This window comes from Protopterus annectens, chromosome 1.part1 (genome assembly GCF_019279795.1).
Source record: "Protopterus annectens isolate FY-2018-M chromosome 1.part1, PAN1.0, whole genome shotgun sequence".
Taxonomy (NCBI): Eukaryota; Metazoa; Chordata; order Ceratodontiformes; family Protopteridae; genus Protopterus; species Protopterus annectens.
This window is the reverse complement of record NC_056726.1, coordinates 518,872,858-518,899,364: the sequence shown is the minus strand read 5'-3', so window position 1 is coordinate 518,899,364 and position 26,507 is coordinate 518,872,858. Positions and strand designations below refer to the sequence as shown.

The 26,507-nt window shown below is 36.2% G+C and overlaps 1 protein-coding gene across 1 annotated transcript in view; it reads left to right on the top strand.

The window, feature by feature from the left end:
• MAP7 (microtubule associated protein 7) overlaps positions 1-26,507 on the top strand; it is a 1,390,439-nt gene that overhangs the window by 605,921 nt on the left and 758,011 nt on the right. Inside the window, exon 6 of the mRNA XM_044076419.1 lies at positions 5,765-5,839. Coding sequence (XP_043932354.1) covers positions 5,765-5,839 — 75 coding nt within the window. The remainder of the gene's footprint in view (positions 1-5,764; positions 5,840-26,507) is intronic.

Sequence of the window (26,507 nt, the reverse complement as noted above, 5' to 3'; positions counted from 1 at the left end):
CTGTCTGCAGACTAACTGCCTAGTATTTACCATCTAAGAATCTGTGTGACAGAGAGATAAAGATAGAGATCTGTGGCTGGGTGGAGCTTAGCAGAGCATAAGACCATTTCCTAATTCAGGGGAGTCTGGATGTGCACATGTCACATGACCAAGTCTGAGTGATGGAAAGCATAGGTCTGTGTAGCTCAGGAAGAGAAAAAGTGGGATGATAGAAAGTTTAGGAAATAGGAGACAGAGAGGGAATAGAAGGGATGTGCTTAACACTAATCACGTGGACTGTGTTGGGAGGATACCAAATCAATTAACAAGAAGAAGACACAAAGTGTACTAATAAAAGATGGCGGACATATAGGAATAATAGTGGAGACAAAGCCAATGATAAAAAGGATTAAAGCTAGTTCCTTTAAGAGAGTTGTTTCATAATAGTTGACAAAATAAAGAAGAGCAAAGCAGACAGATATTTGATTTGACAGAGCAGAGGATAAAACGTGAAGATTAGGTTTCATCTATGGGCTGAAACAGAATGGAGAGTGACGTTTAAACAGATGCTGTTAGAAATTAAAGAATATGGAGGAAAAACAAAGGTGGAACTAATGGGAATATTTTAATACCATATTAGACGAGAAGATAATAGGTGGTTAGGAAAGCAGAAATGTAATGAGCAGGCACAAAAGTCAATTAAAAAGGAAATGGGTTGAGAAGGATGGACAGGCATATGGAGGGTTAAGCATTAAGAAACAAGTCAGTGCACATATTAATGTGGGGAGACAGATGAGCAGACTGAATTGTTTTCTGATTAGAAAAGGCACATACATATTGATATAGATTGTAAAAATATAGGCTACTACATATATAGGATGGATACCCTTGCCATCGATATATGTGATGAGCCACCAGGTGTATGATCTCATGACAACAGTACTAACACTAGAAATGTCAGGGACAGGGAGTGTGTTCTTTCAGTATGCTCTACTGACTCAATAATTATCATTAAATTACTACAAATAAGCAGAATAACATATTAGTATGTATGAATACATGTCAATATAAACCACTGAGTTTTAGCTATTAGCCATAAGAGCATGTAGAAGATGTACACTGTTGCTGTGGGCATTGGACCATTATAAACTATACCGAAATAGGCTGCAGAGGCAAGTTATAGGCCCTGGCTTCCCAGGTTAGTCTATCACTTCACTGTGAATTTAGTGTCTTACAGTAACAGATTGTCAGCAGTGACTATAATATAAGTACAGTACTGTATTAAGTACTCTAACTCTCTCTCTGTCTCATATACATAAACACACAGATGCACACACGCACATTTCTGTAAGAAGTTAGTAATTCCTTCCAGTGATGCATCTCTCTTCTGCTTTATGGTAGCATTGCCACCACCCAAACCATGCCTGACAAACTTAATTTAATGTTTCACCTTTAAGAAGTAAAGCAAATAAAATAGAATAACTGATGGTAATGCATAGCTGAACATTCTGGCTTAATCTAAGATAGATCACACAATAAATTGTTACCTTATATTGACTTATAAATGAGTAAGTAAGTAACCACAGGTTTTAAAAACTAAATTCATTACATTACTAAAAGAAATTGATTGATAAAGTTTGAGAGCTTAATTATGCAGTCAGTGTTTAGTTTTGCACAGTGAAAATATAAAATAAAGTGTTTTAACAGACCGATGGCTTGTAGAAAAATGCTTACTAATCAGCTCAGAACAGAGCACCCTCATATCAGCAGTGGTTTAAGTCTTCTTTTAGGTTTCTAGAAGAAAAGTAGTGCGCAGGTATTATTTTTTGATGAAAATTTTGCTTTCATAGTATTAGAAGTGTTCATTGCACTCTTTATATAGTTCATAGAAGACTTTTGCCCTGGTACTTTCACTATACTGTATGCTGATGTATAGCATGTCAAACTGAAGTGTTAAATCCCCGGCTGTCATTCTTACACCATATAATATTATGTGGCCCTACCATGCTGATGACTTGCCCTGTTTGTGCAGGAGTTACTGGGGACTTGACCACTAGCTCTGCCTGTTCTGCTGCTTTTCTTTTTGTTGCCCCTCGGCTACTCATTTCTTTATGTGGACTTTCTTTTATTTCAGTCTCTTTTTTTCGTATATCTGTAGCAGTTCAGGTAGCACTGTCTTCTCTCCACTCATTCACCTTGTCCTCATGCTTTTCGCATAATTTCTGTAGTCTTTTTGATGCCCATAGCACCTGTTTACCTGCTACTCTGTCGTTACTACTTTTTAATTTGGGCTTTATCTAAAATAACACCTTGTTGCTTATTTCTTTTCCTCAGTTGTTGGCTTCCTTTGTTGAACAAACCCACCATAAATTGTACCATTGTCACCTGTATCTTTTGAATGGAACTGAAGGTTCTTAAAATATTCTTTTATGAGTCAGGGACTACAAATGTGTTTTCAAGAGCAAGGATAATGTAAATTAATTTTAGACTGATTTTATGAATTTCACAAATGCAAGCAAAATATTTGAATGTTATATTTGAGTTGATGCACAAAATCTTCAGTGACAGAAGTTGAAAATGGTTTTGTAGAAACTGTTAAACCTGCAATTGGAACAGCTAATGCTTCTATGTTGATAGCCATGTTGTTTCATTTCAGCGAGCTGTGCAGTGTTACACTGAGAACCTAGTCTAGACTGCAGGAGTCATCTGGCGAAAGTAATACTTTCTAATATTATAAAAGTTATACGTCAGAAAAATGAGAACCCTGCCAACATTGTAACTAGTTTGTCAACAACAGTGCATTAAATGTCTTACAAAGTGTTACATAGTAGAGCAATTTCTTTTTTTAGCCACAAAAATGACTCATGGTGGGGGGGGGGGGGGGTTGTTCAGAAACACATAGCAGTCTGTGCAATCCCGTTTGTAGCAAGATTGTTTAGGGCTTTATGAGGGAGGAATTCAAAGACCACTGTAGTGCTGCAATGGTATAAATCCTCTGTCAAGTATTATTACAGGGTCTGATGGATAACACTGCATGCAAATGTGGCAGTTCAGGGGCATAGCTAATGTAAACTAGCCAAGTTCTCAATCCCACTGCCTTACACTAAGATCAGAATATCTCAAGCTTTAATTTGCTATGTCATAGCAGAGCAGTGAGGACTAAAAGTGTTCTTTTACAGTGTACAACCATTGCTGTATATGTTAGCAGTGCATCTGTAGTATCACATCAAGTAAGTACCGTGAGGCTATGTGTGCTCAAGTGCAAACCTTGTGAGGTGTGTGTGTGTGTGGGGGGGGGGGGGGGGTGAAGGGAATTTAATGTGGCTGTAATCAATGTGTGTATGTCTTTGAGACTGCCTGGATGTCCATGTGACTTTGCATGTGCATCAGAATGTGTGTGTGTGTGTGTGTGTGTGTGTGTATTGCTGTGTCGCAATGGTTGATGGGGAGATCATTTAATGCAGTTGCTGAAGCTGCAATAGGTATTCAATTCAGAGACATAAGAATGAGCTACTGGTTAGCTTTAACTCCATGTGACTCTTGCGTGTCTCTGAATCACAAGTTAGTCCTGTATGACTACTAGAGCACAACAGCAAAGCAATATTAGCACTTCAGAGCTAACTTCTCAAATATCCCCACCCAATAGAATGAAATCAACTGACAGACTATATTTTTACTGTGCACCCTGTATAAACTATATTTATTAAATGTCAGTCAGCCTGTAATGTACATGTGCTCATTTAGAGAAGAGGGTCAGAGATTAATCTTCATTATAGTGTAACCTAAGTGAGATTAATCTTCATTATAGTGTAACCTAAGTGAGATTAATCTTCATTATAGTGTAACCTAAGTGAGATTAATCTTCATTATAGTGTAACCTAAGTGAGATTAATCTTCATTATAGTGTAACCTAAGTGAGATTAATCTTCATTATAGTGTAACCTATGTGATGTATCACATAGAAATTCAACAGTGTTGGGTGTTATCAGTGTACAGACATTTTACTCATGAATTAGTAATGCTTTTTATTCAAGAATATATAGGCAGTGCATTTTTTTTGCAGTAGCAGTTGAAGTAGCAGTAGTAGTAATACCATGAATAATGCAGTATGTTTAGGTGTTAGTACTAAACATGTCAATTGAATATTATAGTATTATTAAAATACTAATGCAGTACTGTTTTAGTTGTGCTTAGTATGCACTAAGAAAATGCACATGAGCATTTGAGACAATGTCAAATATTTATCAGGAGGAGAGAGAATAAATCAAAGCTTAGTTAAGAGCTAGTAGGAAACAAGATGCAAGACAATACAATAAATGTTTGAACAGAATGAAGTCAGGAGTCAAAGACTGCAACAAGATGCAGGCTGCAGAAAAGGTAATATGTTAATAGGAAATTGTAGTCTGAGATATGAAGGTTTAGGGTTCACTTACTGCTGTTGTTGGTAGTTATTACTTTGTTATGAGTAGGTAGGTTATTCGAGCAAAGAAGTTTAGAAGACAGCAGTTACAGAATGTGGGAGTGAGTATGTATGCTTGTCTATGTAAATGAGAGAAGCAGAATTGTTTTACAGTATGGGTCAGGGATTAAATAAGTGTGTTGGAGACTGAGTTCCAAATACGTGGCATGTGATGGTTTTAGTGCTGTAGTTTCTATATTAGGTTGTTTGACGGAACACATTTATGTCTGTAATACCGACAACAAAATATGCACTTCCCACCATTTCACTTGCAACAGTCGTGGCTGCTTTCAATCACAAGATGCTCTCCTGGACTCTAAACATCTTACATCATTTGCACGGTAATTGTCAGAAAATGTATAATATGTATAGTGTTTATGTAATTTGTTATTTTCTTTCAAAAAATAAAACAACAGTCTAGCATCTGTTATTATATATTGGAGAGAAAAAAATCACAGGAAAGTAGAAGTGATTGATGAGGACTCCCATAGCTCCTTTTAATGTAGACATCAGGGTGAGGAGAATGTGTGATGGGGAAAATGTAACTTCTAATGTGAGGACACAACCACATACATGGGAAACCATTAATGCAATGCTGGCAGACTTGTATCACGTCATGCTTGTCTTTAAGATTTTTTTTTTCATAAAAACAGCAAAAGAGCTTTCTATTTCTAAAGAAAAAAGTGAAAAAGGTGTGATGAACCAGCTAATGTATATATATGAAAATAACTTGATACAGATTTGTTATTCCTGTTTTGTTTCCCAGCTAGAATAGATAGCCTGAATGTTGTCAAAATTTCTCTTCATAAACCTGCACAAAAGTGGAAAGATAATTGTATTTGTGACATCTTTTTTCAGTCATAACACATGCACCTACCTCAGTTTCTGCCAGTCATGTTACATTAAGCGCTTTTTCGTATGTAGTGAATTTGTTGTCATCCCAGTTTGCTTCTCAGTGTCCATATTCAATTGGCTCTATTGTTTGCAGCTTGATAAGTATTCAGTATTTTATTCACTGAGCTACAGTTCCCAGTAATACCAAATGATATATTGTAGCAGAAAGCATGCTTTAATACCTATATTGACATTTTTTTCAAAAATCAATGTTTAGACTTGTTATAGGTGTATACTTTATTTATCCTCATACATATAAAAACAGTGAGACTGAATTCTGAACCTGTTCGTCCCTTTTGCAGTCTAGTTTGCTTGGCTGTACTTATTGACTAAAAATTTGTAATTAATTTTGTGCGCTGGGTGAGGTGTTCAAATTAACAGCAGTCTTTAAATCTTTAAGAAATGTATACCTTTTGTATTTTATTTGCACAGAGTTAACATTAATGAAAGCTGATGAGAAACAGAAGCTTGCCAAGGAACGTAGGGATGAACTTGAAAAACAGTTTGGTAAGTAATCACTTTCTAAAATTTAATTTTGGAATTAGAAAACAAATCTGGGCACTTTAATAAGCACTTACCTCATTTCTTTTTTTTTTACATTGCCTTCATACTTTAGATTTATTGTGATACCAAACCATAATCACATCAAGTAGATCTAGTTCCTATAGGCTGAAGCCAATATAATGTGAACTGATGAGTTATGTTAAGGACAAAATACAGTTTTGCCTTCTGTTGTGGCCATTCTGTCTTATGGGAAAAGCACACTAGTTATACATTTTAAAGAGAAAAAGGCAGTATACTTTATTTTAGTGTTTCTTCTATGACCAGTTATAATTTCCATCATGTCACAGGTGTCACTAGTTTTGCATTTCTTCTGAGAAAATCTAGTTTTATTATATTCTGTTCTCCAGCACTATAGTTAACAGATCCTTTAAAAACTGGACATCCAAACCAGCTTCCAGCAAATTTTATTTTGAAATTAGAAAGCAAATTTGGCTATACTTGTTGGTTACGTCAGTGCTACTGACAACATAATGCACTCTATCATCATAGGTAAATACTAGCCAATCAGTCTGCATGCTATTAACTGCCTAGCCAATAACCAGACAGTAACCATCAATCAATTCCATGCACCTTGTGTCTGTGCGGTAAACACCTTAACCATTATGCCAACACCCAACAAAGTTCAAGTGACAGATAACTTGTTTCTAGTTGACAATAAAATTGCAGAAACTGCTGGACAACCGGCACTTTATTCCACAGTACAATCACCTCAAGTCCAGACACATTATTTATATAGTATATAAATTCTTCCAGTTCAACAAACGTTCCTTTCCACACAAGGAAGACATCATCAGTAAAACATACCATTTTAATTATATACTTGTTAAATTTACTTTCCAGTATATTAACTATCTCCCACCCATGCATAAAAACATTAGCATAGCTCGGGGCTAATGCTGCACCCATAGCTACACCATTAACTTGCACATAAGTATCTTCATAAAAGGACAGAAAATTGTAACTTAGAAACAATTCAGTCATTTCTATTAACAATCCTATAGTATTGGTTGAAAACATCCTAGTTCTTAACAATTCTAACCGTACTGTCTCCATCCCTTCTTCATTTGGAATCATAGTATAAAGTGACTTAACATCCAGCATCACTAATAAATCTGTATCATTAACTGCAATTTCTTCAGTTTTCTTTATAAAATCAAAACTGTCCTTTATATATGTAGAGTTAGACAAAACTGCCTTTTGCAAGTGTTTATCAACGAAAACTGACAACCCTTCTGTTTTACTATTGGCACTTGCCACATTGGGTCTTAACTGGGGTTCATTCAAATTTTTATATATCTTAGAGATACCATAAATCCGACTAATCTTAGGGTTTGTATTGGTCAGATATTTCTTAGTTCTATCATCTATTCTTTCTGCCAAAATACATTCTTCTATGCATGAATCAATCATTGCGTATCCTTTTTTCATGTGTTTAATACTAATTTTCTTGTAAAACTTTTCATCTGATACTAATAAACCCATTTGTCTTTCATAGTATTCCCTGTCTAGTAACATTAGAGACCCTGCTTTGTCAGCTTTCATACATAAAATATCTTTTTTAAGCAGTTTTTCAAAGCAATCTTTTTCACTTCTAGACATATTGAAATATTTAAGTTCAGCCTTATTGTCCAGAATATCAATAATTTGTGCTTCACATATATTTAAAAACATTTCCAACTCTTTCAACAAAAGTGGATTAAAGCTACTAGGTTTATAAAAATCACATTTTTGTTTTTCACTTTTATCAAACAGAACACTCATTCAACTAACTTACATAGTCTCTCAATTCATTTATAGGATTAAGTGTGTTCGCTCTCTGGGATGGTGCAAAATTCCATCCTTCACTTAATACCACACATTGTTCATCAGATAAATGATATTTGCTCAAGTTAACAATTTTAAAATTTACAGTACCTAAGTCCTCCATGTTTCCTTCGTTTTCTTCCAGTTCATTTTCTGTTGCCCTGGTCACACCGTTTTTTGAAAAACCTTTATTCATAGAGTTGTTATTTCTCCCATAAGCTGTTACCTGTGCCCAAGTTCTTTCCTCACTGTTAATTCTTTGATATACTTCCACCGTTTGCTGGTTTTCTCTATTTGGCTTACTGGCAGCTTGAGATCCCGCTTCTACAGTCTCCATAACTTGACTGTTTATATTCATCATTGACTGAATATTTGTCAATACATCTATGAGCCCTTTTGCTCCTGAACCTTGTTTTGTAGTTCTTTTTGATGCATTTTCAACAGAAGCTGTTGTTTTTTTTCCATTTAGATGCTATGACCTTATCACACCATTCGCCTCTGTGGTTGCTAAAATGATGTCACCTTCTCCAGACTTTCCTGGCATTTCATTCATAGTTTAAGCCTGTATGCCATAGCCACACACCCCCATTCATAATCTTTCTGATTGCGCTCAAATTTCTTTAGTTTTCCTCTTACTTAGTGTATCATTCAGTTTGATCAGATTGTCTTGAATGTTACACATTTTACTGTTGAAATTTTCTATGGAGGTGTTTTCTTTGAGTTTAATAAAATTGTTGCATATATTATCGGACATTTCTGCCATTTTCATGCTATTATAATTTAGCAGAACTTCTAAATACTGCAGTCCTGCTTTTTGGTTAATCTCAAGCCACTTATCAACCAAATTATTAGGTAAATCATTACCTGCAGGTAATTTATTAATTTTCAGTCCTTTAGAAACTCTATTTACTCTCAGGCAATTTTCAGAAAACAAGTTGTCCCACTGTAAATGTTTCAACTTAGACAAATCTTTTTCTAGTTCCAGGATCATTTCTCCATGACTCACTTTCATCACTATTATAGATTGCTGTTCTCCACCACACAAAAAAGGATTCACAGGTGGCACCAAACATCCCTGCAACACTTCTTCACTGGACATGGTACTGTTACATCTCCCATTGTTGGCAAACAAGCTCATAATTCCTTCTTTATTTATGATGAATGAACCTGAGAGTGTATCATTTAAAACACACCCCTCTGGTAGCGTTGTAAAACTAGTACCTGGAATAGTGCAGATATCCATTCAGAAGCCACTGAAAACAGGTTAAACTCTCTCCACAGTAGCAAAATGGCAAACAACCTGATACACAATAAAATTGCAGAAACTGCTGGACAACCAGCACTTTATTCCACAGTACAATCACCTCAAGTAAGCGCTTTCGTCTCCAAAACAATCACAGTAAGAGACTTCTTCAGACTGAGCCACAAATAACCATACACTACTTAAATAACATTTCTAATCACATGATAAAACTGACATCATACATCACATGATAAAAGACATCCCAAACTTAATATTCACAATTGTTAAAAACTCCATAATGTATGTACTTTAACATAAGCTACCATTAATGTTTCAACCCTTTTTTTTTTTTAAATGTATTTATTTATTTATTTTATTTTACATTTGTTAACCGGGCTAGTCCAGCTGGATGTATGTCCATTTTCAGTGGAGGCCCGGGGAGAAAAGCTCCAGTAGTAACAAGAGATATTGTAAAGAAAAAAATTTATCATACAATAAAATATCACATGTGATTATGTCACACATGTATATCATGGAACAATTCTACAAAGAAGTAGAGATACTAAATCAGTTAATTCAGATAAATGATTACATTACTTTCCAAAAATTGTACAAGAAAGATAGGTCATTTTACAGTATATCAGTGGTACAGTATATTACTAGTACTATAATACATATTACAGTATGTTATCAACAGATAACAATCATGACTTGACTTATGTAAACTACTAGAGATCTTAACTACTTCATAAGGCTGTAGTATAATAGATTAGTGAGAGGATACAGGCTGGGGGTAGAAGTAGAGAAATCAGAGGATTAGTCAGGGTTGATACAGGGTGTGTCTTCAGGTATTTCTTGAGCCTTTGTTTAAAGAGTGGCAGCAAGGGAAGTATAGTTATGTCCTGTGGCAGCGTATTCCATTTTTTTCCAGCAGTATTGGTGAACAAGGAGTCACCTGCCAGGTTATTAGACTTGCTTATACTAGCAAGAAGTTTACCGGAAGAGCGTAAGGAGTTGAGATTCCTGTATGGGGTAATGAGGTTAGAAAGAATAGGGGTGTTGTTTGGTTGATAAAATATCTTACGAATAATGGTTAGTTGGGAATATGTCAAAATGTTTTTTAGTTCTAGTCAATCTAGTTGATGTAAGTTCTGACAATGGTGAGTTCTAAAAGGGTTCCCAGTATATAATAAATTAATCCCTGTTATTTAACCCTGGGGGAAAACGAGCATTTAATTTAACTTGCCAGCAGTAACTGTTCTAACAGAACAGAGAAATTAAATGATAAAATGTTACAATTGTAATATGTGCAATTTTTTATATACAGAAGGAAATGAGCTATTAGTGGGAAACAGCAAAATTAGAATTCCAGGGATGTTCAGTTGTAAATCAAAGAATGTGATTTATCTTACAGTGTGTCTTGAATGTAAATGTTGTTATATTGGAAGAACCACTCGTGAGTTAGATAAAAGAATATAGTAACATGAGTATGCTATTCAAATAGGCGATGATAAAAACGCTACGAGTAAACACTATAAAGGAAGTAAATGTAAAGTTAATTATAGGTTTTCAGTGTTAGAATCCCTCGCAAATACCGTTAATATAATGAATATAGAAGAAGAGTTAGGCTGGCTAGAATATTGCTGGCAAGTTAGAATAAATGCTTGTTTTCCCCCAGGGTTAAATAATAGGGAAGAATTTATTATGTATTTAAAATGAAAAGGGTTGAAACATTAATGGTAGCTTATGTTAAAGTATATACTTTATGGAGTTTTTAACAATTGTGACTATTAAGTTTGGGACGTCTTTTATCATGTGATGTATGTTGACAGTTTTATCATGTGACTAGAAATGTTGTTTAAGTAGTGTATGGTTATTTGTGCCTCAGTCTGAAGAAGTCTCTTATTGTGATTGTTTTGGAGACAAAAGCACTTACGTCAGGTGATTGCACTGTGGAATAAAGTGCCGGTTGTCCAGCAGTTTCTGCAATTTTATTGTGTATCCAGTTGTTTGCCATTTTGCTACTGTGAAGAGAGTTGTTTTGTAGTTAAGTTTTCCAGGCAGAACTGAAAACCAAAGCTGCAGTCTAATAAGGATTCGGTAAGGAGAGACCTGAAGCAATGTATATATATATATATATATATATATATATATATATATATATATATATATTTAGTGCCAGTCACTGTTAAGTTCTCAAGTTTTAATATGTCTGCTACTGTGTAAAATGCATCTTTCCTCAGAATGTAAGCCTCCCTTAACTGTCCTGTGTCGTTTTATCTAGATTCCTTACATATGTAGTAGAGTGAACTCAAACACTCAGCAATGTTCTAGTACAACCATACTTACTGACTGTGAATGTTTGAATGCAAATTGTGAAATAGTTTTGTATTTCTTCTAAGAATGTAAAAATGTATTATATTCTTTTTTCCAGATATGTGGTTATCTGATCCTTCACAAGTGGGCATTTACACTTATTTTATTTATTTTGGAATTAAAAATAAATCTGGCCACAGCGGTACACTAGTAACTGGCTGCACACACTGTTATCAGAGTGAGAAAGTAGGATGATGTGTCTCCACTTCAGGTTTATAACTAGAACTTGAAACCAAAGTTGTATTCTGATAAGGATTTATCAAAGAAAGACATAGTAGCATTTATTTGCAAATACATATAACAGCATCCCTCTTGTTTCGGTTTCAATTTTCCTTAGGTCAGTTTTTGACCCCTGAACCTGCTGACATCAAACTACTGCCTGTGTTCATTTGTTCTACTCTCTCAAGGATGAGAGCGATCTGTGGCATGACCGTCACACAGATGGCCTTGCAGATGTTTCCGTTGTGGACCTAACTCTGCCTCTGGTGGGTGACATGAGCAGCTGTATCACTCTGGTTCCTACCCCTGACATGGGCATGCTCCCACACACATGCCTTATGAGAGTTGCCCTCAGTGGCTTAAGATCACCAAGTCCACATTCCTGATTCTACAGCAGTTGGTGTTGTGGAAGCCTCTACCTGCACTGGAACAAATTGTCCAATTAGGACCACCAAATCTCTCCCCCAAGATGGGCATGCTCACATAAGTTGCTCACTCCCACCCTTTCCTGCCATAGTTGCCAGTAGAATTTGGGTCTACTGAGTCATAGTCAGGGCTTTATTATTCTATGCCACACAGTTATGCTATTTACAAATTCATTTTAACATAATCTAGCTTGTCAGATTCCCTTCCATACAATATTAATAACCTTAAATATACCAATTTAGATACAACTAAGGCTAGATAATTATAAATGCATATCTAATAAGAAACCCATAAAATTATCAGTTAAAAAAGTTTAGTGCATCCTTAAATCATACCTGTCATCCGCATCATTTAATATAAAAGCATTTATTATTTGCACATCAAATTTACCATCTGTGGCACTGCATTCCTCCTTTCCAGAATAGTCTAAATCAGCAAACAGTTACATTTTTACCCATAATATTGACCTAGGATAATGCAAGGTTTAACCCCATCCTACCAACTCCCTAAAGCTGTCCTCCCTTTATTTGTTTGATTTTGTTGTGATATCATACTCCATTCTTCTCATCTACTACTATTCTTTCAGCTTATTTATCTGATACGTTAAATGGGTGCATAGCACTTCAATACTTATCAGTGATCACAGTTCCTCTTACTGAGTTCCCATTCTATAACCTCATCCATGCAAACCTCCTATGGATTTCTTTCTCATTCCACATAGTTTTTACAGATATCCTTTTCCATCCTTTTCAGGTGTGTGCTTGTTTCAGTGTATAGATGTTTTGAGGTCTAAACTCTGAGCCTTGGTTTAGGCCTTCAAAATGTCTGTTACTTTTAAATGTAGGGTCAAATACCTTTTCAACCAACAAAACATCTAGTTCTTTCTTAAAGGACACCAAGGAATTCAAGCTTCTTAAATCCAGTGGTAGAGAATTCTACCACCTTCCAGTTCTAATATGAAAAGTCATTGCGAGGAAGTTAGAATTTGGTTGAGAAAGTATTAGTAATTTATTTGTATTTCTAGTGTTAAAGTATGGTGAGGAAAATGAAACCTCTGTTGTAGCTCTATAAATATCCTGGTGATTATTTTTATAAATCAAAATTAAAGCCCCTCTTGCAAGTCTGTAGGTGATTGTGAACACAGACAGATTTTCTGATCTTTCCTTGCAACTCAGATGCTTCACAGAGTGAACCTGCCTTGTGAATCACCTTTTATTTTTTTTTAACTTGTTTATAGCTTTCTTAGTATAAATGCAATTGGCCATACCATATTCCACGATAGGTCTTATAATACATTTGTAAATTGGGAGCAATACTGCAGCTTCCGTGATGTTAATAATCCTTAGTATTTTTTTTATTTATTTCATAGTAACACTTGATAATGACATCATTCTTCTGAGGGTCAAAAGAAAATCTCATCTATCAGCAATCCCAGGTCTGTCACAGTGTCTACCACCACAAGAATATAATCAACAATTATATAAGTGTAACAATTAATTTGATTTACTAACGTTTATTACTTTATATTTTTGGCATTACATTCCATATGTTAAATTTAGCCCAGTGTACAAGTTGGGCCATCATATTCAGTAGTTTGTTGATCATTTATCAAGTTTATTTTTGCTCATATTTTATGTCATCTGTATACTTACTGGTAGCAATGTCTTTTATCTGCGGGCAGCCAGGTGTAAAAATAATAAACAGTTTGAAACCTTGCACAGACCCTTGGGGAACTCCTAACTTAATATTTGTAACTATCTGAATAACTATTTTCTATTCTTATATTGCTTCTCCTGTTCTCAAGTGAATTAGCTGGCCACCTCCCTAGACATCCATTCACCTTGTATTTAGACAAAGGACTAATAATTCCACTGTGAGGGAATACCTTTGCCAAATCAACATAAACTACATCTGTTCTCAAGCTATGATCCTTAGCTTCCCAAACACATTGATAGAAACTCAATAAGTTCAGGAGACGTGATCTTTTTCCTGTAAAGTCATGTTGAGAAATGTCTTTATACATGGTTTCTTTATTACTTAACAGCTCTATGGCTATTCTTTCAATTACCCAAAAAGCAAGTAAAGCTTATGGGTGTATAGTTGTCCAGGGAAAAATTACCCCCCCTTTAGAATAGGCACAACAATTAGTAACAATAGTTCAGTGACATAACAGCATTTTAAGGTTTGCTGAAATAGAAATAGTAGGCATCCAGTTATACTATCAACAGTATTTCCAAAAAGTAACCATTTAGTCTATGTAGTCCTGCTGAAGTTGTAGTTTTTATTACCCCTAATGCTTTTTTTTTATTTTTATTTTTTAAGATTAATAAGGTAAGTACAGGATGTATCTTCTCTTTTAAAATCAACTGCATTATTGCAGGTATTGGCTGGTTGCCAGTAAATTTGTCTCTAAACAATTTAAGTAAGTCACTCATCTGTGTTAATTTTTCAACAATATTTAAACCTTGATTGTTTTCTTTTTACTGTCTTATGTGCATGAAAACTGCCTTCTTGTTATCTGTGGCATGTATTGCAAGATCTTTCTAATAACTGTAGCACATTTTCCCAAGACATTTTCTAAATTCCACTTTGCTCGTATGAAATGTATTCAAATTGTCCTCTGTTGGACTGGAGTTATATTTTCTCAATAATATATTTTCCTGTTTTTCAGATTCTGTAACTCCTTTGTCCATTATATCAAACCCATTTCCTTTAACTGTATATTTGGTTTGTACCTATCTACATTTCTGTTTATGACATTGTAAAACATTTTCTAGGAATCTATAATACCTAGTTGCCTCACGCTATTTTCCCATTTCCATTTTCTCACATCGTTATTTATAGAATGAAGGTCAAGTCTATTATTATATAGATTCATAGATTAGTACTAAGATAACTGCCCTTGCGAGCCATTTTAAACCTAGCCAGTTATCCCTTGTGAGACTCATACCCTGCACCTTGCGTTTGTAAGGCAAACAACTTAACCATTAGGACACCCTCCCAACCTTATTATATTATATTATATCATATGACTGACATTTGCAGCTTTCTCAGTTTTTACCAGTACCCTGACAAAATAGAAGACGTGCCTTCAAAAAACATATATCATTTTTTTCTACCAGAGTCCATTATCACATTTGTCTTTGAAGTAAAGCATAGAATCCATTTACATATACATGGACATATCTGGGACATGGCAGACTATAGTCATAATCATATAAATAATCATTTCACTTCTGTACATGAAGCTGATGTTTCTAGCATGAAATTCATAGACATAAAATTCGTTAAAGTTATGCTTGGAAGACACAGAGTAAATTTTGTTGAAATAAAATGTAACTGTTTAGATTAACAGATTGGAAACCTTTAAACTTTTAGGCATGAATGTTGTATTTAATTTGAAAACATGCTGTTGATTTGTGCTGTCTTTCTGTCCTTTTTAGAAGACTGTGTTTTTCTGCTTTCTCTGCATTTCTTTGTAAGTATTTGATAATTAGGTAATTATTTTCCCTTTAATGTGTATATAAGGGCTATGAAACATGCAGAGACTTCATGCCTCATGAAGGCTTTTGGGAACCAAAATGTTAAGGTTTTTCTGTGAACCCGTGCTATTGTGTAATAAAGAACTTGTGAACCCCTTCTAGGCTGAGTTATCTTTATATTTGATCGGGTTGCTGCCTACATTGAATTTATTATTGGTCACTTTAAGGCTTTGCAGCTCAGGAAAAACATTTCTTTATTGTTGGAACTTTTGCACTGCTTATGGACTGGTAGGTAAAATTGTAATCATCAGAAAGTGGAAGGCAAAAATACTATTAATTGGAAAGGTGCAATCAGCTAATAGTTGAGAATCCAGTAGTGTCAGACGCAAGTCTGTAGAAGTGTCTCTGATGGATCACTTAATACCTTACAGTGTGGGGGAGACCCTTAACACTGGGAGGGGGATGTCCCAGAGGCAATGAATCTGGGAATAGAATCAGCAGGTACTTGAGGTCTGCAAGCACATCTTAAGCACCTCCATCAACCCCAGAGAAGAGGAGATTAAGGGCATAGCTGGGCAGTGAGGCATAAAGAGCTCCTTCAAGTATGGGTTGCCCATTTTCTGTGAGGCTAGTTAAAGTAACAGCATTATTTTAAAGATAATACACAATCTGATTGGCACCTAATGATGACGCGGCTCCTCAAATCTGGGGTGATATGCAGGTAACTTAAAGTACCTGTAAGTAACTGAGTTGCTGAGTTCTGAAATAACTGCATTAATTGAACTCGCTGTCTGGCACCTCTGAGTAAAAGGAGCTGCAGTAATCAGGACACAAGGATATCAAGGCATAAACCACCTCAAACGTCTTCAGAAGGGAGAAGGTATGCGATACAGGAAAAAGTTCTGTAAATAGAGACAAACACATTTGACAGCAGATAAAGGCTATCCTTTTGATGTCATTCTGTAATCAACAATCACAGCAAGGTTTTTAATTTTCCTTTACAAGTGCCAAACTGTCACCATTACAGATATTTTATTTATTTGCTGGGAAAATCTGACCGGGACTAGTTGCTTATTTTAGGCTGACGCCCAAGGAGGAAAGCTCCAGGAATCCTATGCAAAATGCACATAAAAGTACACACTTGATTGTTAGCAGAAAATATTTATATTTGACACAAAGTTGCAGTAGTTACATTCGACATTAAATAACAAAAACTAAGCTAAACAAAAAATAGTCAGACTTGCACTTTTTACAAGCAGTTGTAGTCATATATACCATAGATACAGTATGCATAGTTGTACACAGATTAGAAAACTTACTACTGTTTCTAAGGTATTACAAGGCTGGCGTTTGATCAGGGGTTGACAATGAATTAGTCATTTGGGTAGTGGTTGACAGGAGAAAGCAGTAAACAGAGTAATAAAAATAACAAAATCTGAGAATGGAAGGGAAACACTTGATGGTGAGAGAATGTCATGATGGTGTAATTAGCAGGGGAAGAAGTAAAAGCAGAGGGGGAGAGAGATTCAAGAAGGGTGTGAGTACAAAGGGTGAAAACAACTAGGGAAAGGAAATATGTATGGAAGAGACAGAGACAAAGCGAGAAAGTATCATAATGAAAAAGAGAAGGGGAAAAGGTATTGAAATTAACCAATAGATTGCCTTCGGGTAACTAGCGGGTTTGCTGCAGTTACATAGTTTTGCTTTCCCCAGGTGGTTTTTCAGCAGATTTTTAAAGTGTTGTAGATTGTTAATGATGTTTTGCAGTCTACAGAGGTCCTAGTTTGATGTGAGTTTTTTTTTTTTGACAGCAGAGTGAATGTGAAGATCAGACTTTAACTTTTTGTCAGTGATGATGCCGAGTAGCTTATTATGAGTGACAAGCTCAATTTGTGTGTTGTTTGTGGAGGTAATGTTCAGGCCATTGGCTTTTGGATTTATATCCTTGGATGAAATAAAAGTAGTTTGGTTTTCTTTGGCTTTAAAAGAAGTTGGAATTTCTATAGCCACTTTTTTTTTTTTTTTTTTTACAGAAGTGAAGGTATATTGTGTGATGGTTTGAAGGGTGGTTAAATAGGGGGGGGCAGAGCAGATGACAGTAGAGTTCTGTGCACATTGGAGAATGGAGACAAGTTTTGATTCTTTATACATGTCATTGATGAAGATTTTGAAGAGCACTGAATCTGATATGGAGCCTTGAGAGTCACCTATGGTAACTGGGAGGAAGCTGGAGTGTGAATCTAACCATTTAACACATTGGGTGATTGTTGAGATAGTTTGTAATAGTGGTTAGTGCTAGGCCAAGTAGATGGAGTCTGTGGAGGAGAATTTTGGAAGAAACTGTATCAAAGTCTTTGGCAAAGTCAAGGAGGACAGTTGAGACACTCTGGCTGGAGCTTCTGCTTTGGATAACAGCGTCAAAAATGCTGAGAAGAAGGATTGCTATGGTATGGTTGAAAAACTGTGCTGAGTGGGAGAGAGCAATTTCTTATCAAGTAGGTAGGTTAAGAGCTGCTGATGAATATACTTCTCAATAACTGTAGAGGTCAGACAGGGTTGCAATGTACCAGTAATTAGATAGCTCAAAGGATGTGCCACATTTGTGTGGATGAATTGTATAGGAGACTTTCCATAGTTTTGGAACCTAGTTTTCTCTTATGACTCTATTAATAAGGATAGATACTGCTATAGCAAGGTATTCAGTGAGCAGATTTTCATGGTCCAGTGTAGAGGGTTTTAATATTTTAACGTATTTTCTAATGGTTTTGGTTGGGACTGATTTTAGGATGATGTGGGTTGGGAGGTTGGGCCACAGAGAGGTAGGGAATGATGAATTTGGCTTATTGGTGAGAAGGGAGTTGGAAGTTAAGTGGTTATTGAACAAATATGCAATAGTTTTGTCTGGCTGTGGTGGGAATGGATTTGGTCTGGGTTTTCTGCCTCATTTCAAGAGAATTGTGTGTGTGTGTGTGTGTGTGTGTTTTGTTTGTTGGAGAAGTAGTAGTTCTTTATGTCCTTAACTTATATTTTGGTTCAGTTTCGATGACAGCAGTATGTTTCCATGTTGGTTTGATTTCTGTTTATGTGCCATTGTTTCCAAGCTATCTCTCTCTCTGGTTTTCATGAGATGTTTAGCTTGATAGGTGAGCCAAGGGCTGGATGTAAGATTGGGCAGCTTGAGTCCCTTAAGGTGCTGTAAAATGAAACTGAGTATTGTGAACTACGTCAGATTGTAGATTGTAGATTTTAAAGCAAATGTTAGTCCAACTCTTAATAGTCATGCTTCATTAAAGCCTGCTTTGAAAAAGAGATGTTTATATCATTGATTCTATTGGTGAGGGTTTGTCATGTGATATATTCCTATTTCTCATTGGATGTAGTACTATTTAAATCCCTGTATGGAGGTATGTTTTTAGTTTATGGTCTGAAGAAGAGGAATACCTGCGAAAGTGCTCACCGTTTTGTATTTTTGTTTTAGTTATTAAAGTCACTTGGCCTTGCATGGATGGCTGTTTTTATTTATTTATCTATTTGCTTTTGGATATTGTCCTGGTTTCTTCAACATTCTTCTTTTTATTTGTACATAGATACCACCCCCTTTTCCAACTGAGTATCCTATATAATATTCATAAATTCTGTTGTATCTTGGGTATGTGATCTAACTAAACTAAGTAATGGTTTTAAATACTGGGAAAGAAGATGGTGGCTCAGTGAGTGAGCCTCTACCCAAAACAATAGGTCATCCAGGGAGTAACCATAAATCTTTATGACTTTCAGGTAACAGATAAAAATACTGCCTTGATGGATGCTGCACTGTTGAATAATAAACAGTATCTTTGGAAATTATCCCTTATTCTAGTGCCAGCTGCAAAAATCTATCAATTACTGATTTGAATTTGGAGGTGGGGTCCAAATGCATCTGTTGATACAAACGATGATCCGCTAACTGTCTTTTGACCTCCAAAAATACATAGACCAATCCTAGACTACCAATGAACCACCATTATCAGCAGTGCTAATCAGTAATTGTGAATTATTACTCAGATTTTTCATAGCCTGCTGTTGGGTCTTAGTTAAATTACTACTACTAATTTTGCTAAAGGAATTGTACAAGAAGTGTAATTCCCAAAGTATCTGTTGCTGAAAGACCTCAACATATTTATTTGAAGGGGGTGAAAACATAGATGGTCTGAACTTAAACCCAATAGTGTCCTGTTCAACACTGAATATGTCATAAAAAAATTAAATTCAGTTTTCTACAAAAAGAAATAATGTCCTGCATAAAACCTTCTTCAGGGACCAAATAACTGGGAATAAACCCGAAACCTTTATTCAACAAATCATTCTCAACATTGGACAATTGTGTAGACGAAATGTTATGTACATTCTAATACAATTGCACTTGGGTACTATCAATTGTATTAATGTCTCTAATGTAGAGGTCCCACTTCCAGCCCTCCTGTATCTTCTAAGGGATAATAATATTTTTCTTTTTGGCCTGAGTGAAGGTAGATGGTGTATCCCCCTCAGTGTGTGCAGCAGATGAAAAATAGTCTGCTGAAGATTCACTCAGGCCATCACTAGACTTCAATATGGACTTTTTCCTTTTGTGTTTGGCAAAGAATCTGGGATGCTCCTTTGTATCAGAACATTTGACAGCCTTTTGGTTCTGAAACTGTTTACCATGTTCATAATCCTTGAAATCACGCTGAAATTTCTTAAGCATACAGGACGTTAATTACAGAGGGATTAAACTGATCAGTCACAGAATGAAGTTATGGGAAAGAATAGTGGAAGCTAGGTTAAGAAGGGAGGTGATGATTAGTGATCAGCAGTATGGTTTCATGCCAGGAAAGAGCACTACAGATGCGATGTTTGCTCTGAGAGTGTTGATGGAGAAGTACAGAGAAGGTCAGAAGGAGTTGCATTGTGTCTTTGTGGATTTAGAGAAAGCATATGACAGTGTGCCTAGAGAGGAGTTGTGGTATTGTATGAGGAAGTCGGGAGTGTCAGAGAAGTATTTAAGAGTGGTACAGGATATGTACGAGGGTAGTGTGATAGCGGTGAGGTCTGCGGTGGGAGTGACGGATGCGTTTTAAGGTGGAGGTGGGATTACATCAAGGATCAGCTCTGAGCCCTTTCTTATTTGCAATGGTGATGGACAGGTTGACAGACGAGATAAGACAGGAGTCCCAGTGGACTATGATAGGTTCATAGGTTCATAGATTAGTACTAGGCTAACTGCACTTGTGAGCAATTTTAAGCCTAGCAAATTATCCCTTGTGAGACTCAAACCCTGCACCTTGTGTTTATAAGGCAAACACCTTAACCATTAGGCCACCCTCCCAACCCTTAAATTTGGTAGCGTTAACAATATTCATAGATTCATAGATTAGTACTAAGCTAACTGCCCTTGCGAGCCATTTTAAGCCTAGCCAATTATCCCTTGTGAGACTCAAACCCTGCACCTTGTGTTTGTAAGGCAAACACCTTAACCATTAGGCCACCCTCCCACACCCTCCCACACTGATGTTTGCAGATGACATTGTGATCTGAAGTGAGAGTAGGGAACAGGTGGAGGAGGCCCTGGAGAGGTGGAGATATGCTCTAGGGAGAAGAGGAATGAAGGTCAGCAGGACTAAGACAGAATATATGTGTGTGAATGAGAGGGAGGACAGAGGAATGGTGAGGATGCAGGTAGTAGAGGTGGCGAAGGTGAATGAGTTTAAGTACTTGGGATCAACAGTTCAGAGTAATGGTGAGTGAAGAGAGTACAGGCAGGATGGAGTGGGTGGAGAAGAGTGTCAGGAGTGATTTGTGACAGACGAGTACCAGTAAGAGTGAAAGGGAAGGTCTACAAGAGGGTAGTGAGACCAGCTATGTTATACGGGTTGGAGACAGTGGCATTGACAAAAAGGCAGGAGTCAGAGCTTGACGTGGCAGAGTTGAAGATGTTAAGATTTGCATTGGGTGTGGCGAGGATGGACAGGATTAGGAATAAGTATATTAGAGGGTCAGCCCAAGTTGGAAGGTTTGAAGACAAAGCCAGAGAGGCAAGATTACATTGGTTTGGACATGTGCTGAGGAGGGATGTAGAGTATATTGGGAAAAAGATGCTAAGGATGAAGCTGCCAGGTAACAGGAAAAGAGGAAGGCCTAAGATAAGGTTTATGGATGTGGTGAGAGAGGACATGCAGGCGGTTGGTGTGACAGAGCAAGATGCAGAGGACAGGAAGAAATGGAAATAGCTGATCTGCTGTGGTGACCCCTAATGGGAGCAGCCGAAAGAAGAAGAAGGTTAGTGCCAAAAAAAGTTCCCAGTAAATATTCTGATGTTCTAAAGGTTTGGCCAAATACACATAAGTTGGAAATGTGTTAACCAAACTGTCTATCTTACCTTAAAAAAATGATAGCAAAGTTGTAATAAATAAGTGAAGCTGATTGTTGGGCCTCTTGCCGTTCCCATTATAAAGCCTGCTCTATACTTTTACTGTAAGGTTGTATGCACACTCAAAGCCCTCTGGAGTGATACATTTGTTTTTATAAACTTTGAATAGTCTGAGATGCCAAACATTTGAACTCAGTTCCTTCATATGTACAGAGATCTGTTGAAAAATGTCAGAACAGGATAAAGCAATAGATGCAGTCTCAGATGATCCAGGAAAAACTCCCTGGGATGCTTCAAAAATGCCCACATCATCCTTATCCATATCACAAACAGTCTTCAAAAAATGGAGTAGGAAATTCAAGGCACTAGTCTGATATATAAAGTTCAGCATGTCAACACTGCCCTGAAGTAAAAACCAAGGCCTTTACTTACATCAACAGCTAAACAACAGAGAAGTGGTCTGTCTGATATAAAACCAAAAGAAATTTTCACCAACAAAACTTGCCAAAATAATTCCAACCTGGTAGAACCACCTCCCATCTGTGTTAAGTAATTCAGTTGATACACTTCTTAAGGACACTTGTTCACAATCTCCTCTACATATATATATATATATATATACATATACACACACAACCTCTTCCAAATCAATACCAAATAGTGTAGACTCTACTATTAGTAATAACATTCAATATAATGCGATCCTATCTCGCCTACATTCATAACTGATGGGCTCGGAGCCGAGAATCCGCTCCGACACGGCCGATACACCTTTTCAGGTGTGTGCTTGTTTCAGTGTATAGATGTTTTGAGGTCTAAACTCTGAGCCTTGGTTTAGGCCTTCAAAATGTCTGTTACTTTTAAATGTAGGGTCAAATACCTCTTCAACCAACAAAACATCTAGTTCTTTCTTAAAGGACACCAAGGAATTCAAGCTTCTTAAATCCAGTGGTAGAGAATTCTACCACCTTCCAGTTCTAATATGAAAAGTCATTGCGAGGAAGTTAGAATTTGGTTGAGAAAGTACTAGTAATTTATTTGTATTTCTAGTGTTAAAGTATGGTGAGGAAAATGAAACCTCTGTTGTAGCTCTATAAATATCCTGGTGATTATTTTTATAAATCAAAATTAAAGCCCCTCTTGCAAGTCTGTAGGTGATTGTGAACACAGACAGATTTTCTGATCTTTTCTTGCAACTCGGATGCTTCACAGAGTGTACCTGCCTTGTGAATCACCTTTTATTTTTTTTTAACTTGTTTATAGCTTTCTTAGTATAAATGCAATTGGCCATACCATATTCCACGATAGGTCTTATAATACATTTGTAAATCGGGAGCAATACTGCATCTTCCGTGATGTTAATAATCCTTAGTATTTTTTTTTTTTTTATTTCATAGTAACACTTGATAATGACATCATTCTTCTGAGGGTCAAAAGAAAATCTCATCTATCAGCAATCCCAGGTCTGTCACAGTGTCTACCACCACAAGAATATAATCAACAATTATATAAGTGTAACAATTAATTTAATTTACCAACATTTATTACTTTATACTTTTGGCATTACATTCCATATGTTAAATTTAGCCCAGTGTACAAGTTGGGCCATCATATTCAGCAGTTTGTTGATCATTTATCAAGTTTATTTTTTCTCATATTTTATGTCATCTGTATACTTACTGGTAGCAATGTCTTTTATCTGCGGGCAGCCAGGTGTAAAAATAATAAACAGTTTGAAACCATGCACAGACCCTTGGGGAACTCCTAACTTAATATTTGTAACTATCTGAATAACTATTTTCTATTCTTATTTTGCTTCTCCTGTTCTCAAGTGAATTAGCTGGCCACCTCCCTAGACATCCATTCACCTTGTATTTAGACAAAGGACTAATAATTCCACTGTGAGGGAATACCTTTGCCAAATCAACATAAACTACATCCGTTCTCAAGCTATGATCCTTAGCTTCCCAAACACATTGATAGAAACTCTAAGTTCAGGAGACGTGATCTTTTTCCTGTAAAGTCATGTTGAGAAATGTCTTTATACATGGTTTCTTTATTACTTAACAGCTCTATGGCTATTCTTTCAATTACCCAAAAAGCAATAAAGCTTATGGGTGTATAGTTGTCCAGGGAAAAATTATCCCCCCTTTAGAATAGGCACAGCAATTAGTAACAATAGTTCAGTGACATAACAGCATTTTAAGGTTTGCTGAAATAGAAATAGTAGGCATCCAGTTATACTATCAACAGTATTTCCAAAAAGTAACCATTTAGTCTATGTAGTCCTGCTGAAGTTGTAGTTTTAATTACCCCTAATGCTTTTTTTTTATTTTTTTTTTTTAAGATTAATAAGGTAAGTACAGGATGTATCTTCTCTTTTAAAATCAACTGCATTATTGCAGGTACTGGCTAATGGCTGGTTGCCAGTAAATTTGTCTCTAAACAATTTAAGTAAGTCACTCATCTGTGTTAATTTTCCAACAATATTTAAACCTTGATTGTTTTCTTTTTACTGTCTTATGTGCATGAAAACTGCCTTCTTGTTATCTGTGGTATGTATTGCAAGATCTTTCTAATAACTTTAGCACATTTTCCTAAGACATTTTCTAAATTCCACTTTGCTCGTATGAAATGTATTCAAATTGTCCTCTGTTGGATTGGAATTATATTTTCTCAATAATATATTTTCCTGTTTCTCAGGTTCTGTAACTCCTCTGTCCATTATATCAAACCCATTTCCTTTAACTGTACATTTGGTTTGTACCTATCTACATTTCTGTTTATGACATTGTAAAACATTTTCCAGGAATCTATAATACCTAGTTGCCTCACGCTATTTTCCCATTTCCATTTTCTCACATTGTTATTTATAGAATGAAGGTCAAGTCTATTATTATATAGATTCATAGATTAGTACTAAGCTAACTGCCCTTGCGAGCCATTTTAAACCTAGCCAGTTATCCCTTGTGAGACTCAAACCCTGCACCTTGCATTTGTAAGGCAAACAACTTAACCATTAGGACACCCTCCCAACCTTATTATGTTATATTATATCATATGACTGACATTTGCAGCTTTCTCAGTTTTTACCAGTACCCTGACAAGATAGAAGACATGTGCCTTCAAAAAACATATATCATTTTTTTTCTACCAGAGCCCATTATCACATTTGTCTTTGAAGTAAAGCATAGAATCCATTTACATATACATGGACATATCTGGGACATGGCAGACTATAGTCATAATCATATAAATAATCATTTCACTTCTATACATGAAGCTGATGTTTCTAGCATGAAATTCATAGACATAAAATTCGTTAAAGTTATGCTTGGAAGACACAGAGTAAATTTTGTTGAAATAAAATGTAACTGTTTAGATTAACAGATTGGAAACCTTTAAACTTTTAGGCATGAATGTTGTATTTAATTTGAAAACATGCTGTTGCTTTGTGCTGTCTTTCTGTCCTTTTTAGAAGACTGTGCTTTTCTGCTTTCTCAGCATTTCTTTGTAAGTATTTGATAATTAGGTAATTATTTTCCCCTTAATGTGTATATAAGGGCTATGAAACATGCAGAGACTTCATGCCTCATGAAGGCTTTTAGGAACCAAAATGTTAAGATTTTTCTGTGAACCCGTGCTATTGTGTAATAAAGAACTTGTGAACCCCTTCTAGGCTGAGTTATCTTTACATTTGATCGGGTTGCTGCCTACATTGAATTTATTATTGGTCACTTTAAGGCTTTGCAGCTCAGGAAAAACATTTCTTTATTGTTGGAACTTTTGCACTGCTTATGGACTGGTAGGTAAAATTGTAATCATCAGAAAGTGGAAGGCAAAAATACTATTAATTGGAAAGGTGCAATCAGCTAATAGTTGAGAATCCAGTAGTGTCAGACGCAAGTCTGTAGAAGTGTCTCTGATGGATCACTTAATACCTTACAGTGTGGGGGAGACCCTTAACACTGGGAGGGGGATGTCCCAGAGGCAATGAATCTGGGAATAGAATCAGCAGGTACTTGAGGTCTGCAAGCACATCTTAAGCACCTCCATCAACCCCAGAGAAGAGGAGATTAAGGGCATAGCTGGGCAGTGAGGCATAAAGAGCTCCTTCAAGTATGGGTTGCCCATTTTCTGTGAGGCTAGTTAAAGTAACAGCATTATTTTAAAGATAATACACAATCTGATTGGCACCTAATGATGACGCGGCTCCTCAAATCTGGGGTGATATGCAGGTAACTTAAAGTACCTGTAAGTAACTGAGTTGCTGAGTTCTGAAATAACTGCATTAATTGAACTCGCTGTCTGGCACCTCTGAGTAAAAGGAGTTGCAGTAATCAGGACGCAAGGATATCAAGGCATGCACCACCTCAAACGTCTTCAGAAGGGAGAAGGTATGCGATACAGGAAAAAGTTCTGTAAATAGAGACAAACACATTTGACAGCAGATAAAGGCTATCCTTTTGATGTCATTCTGTAATCAACAATCACAGCAAGGTTTTTAATTTTCCTTTACAAGTGCCAAACTGTCACCATTACAGATATTTTATTTATTTGCTGGGAAAATCTGACCGTGACTAGTTGCTTATTTTAGGCTGACGCCCAAGGAGGAAAGCTCCAGGAATCCTATGCAAAATGCACATAAAAGTACACACTTGATGGTTAGCAGAA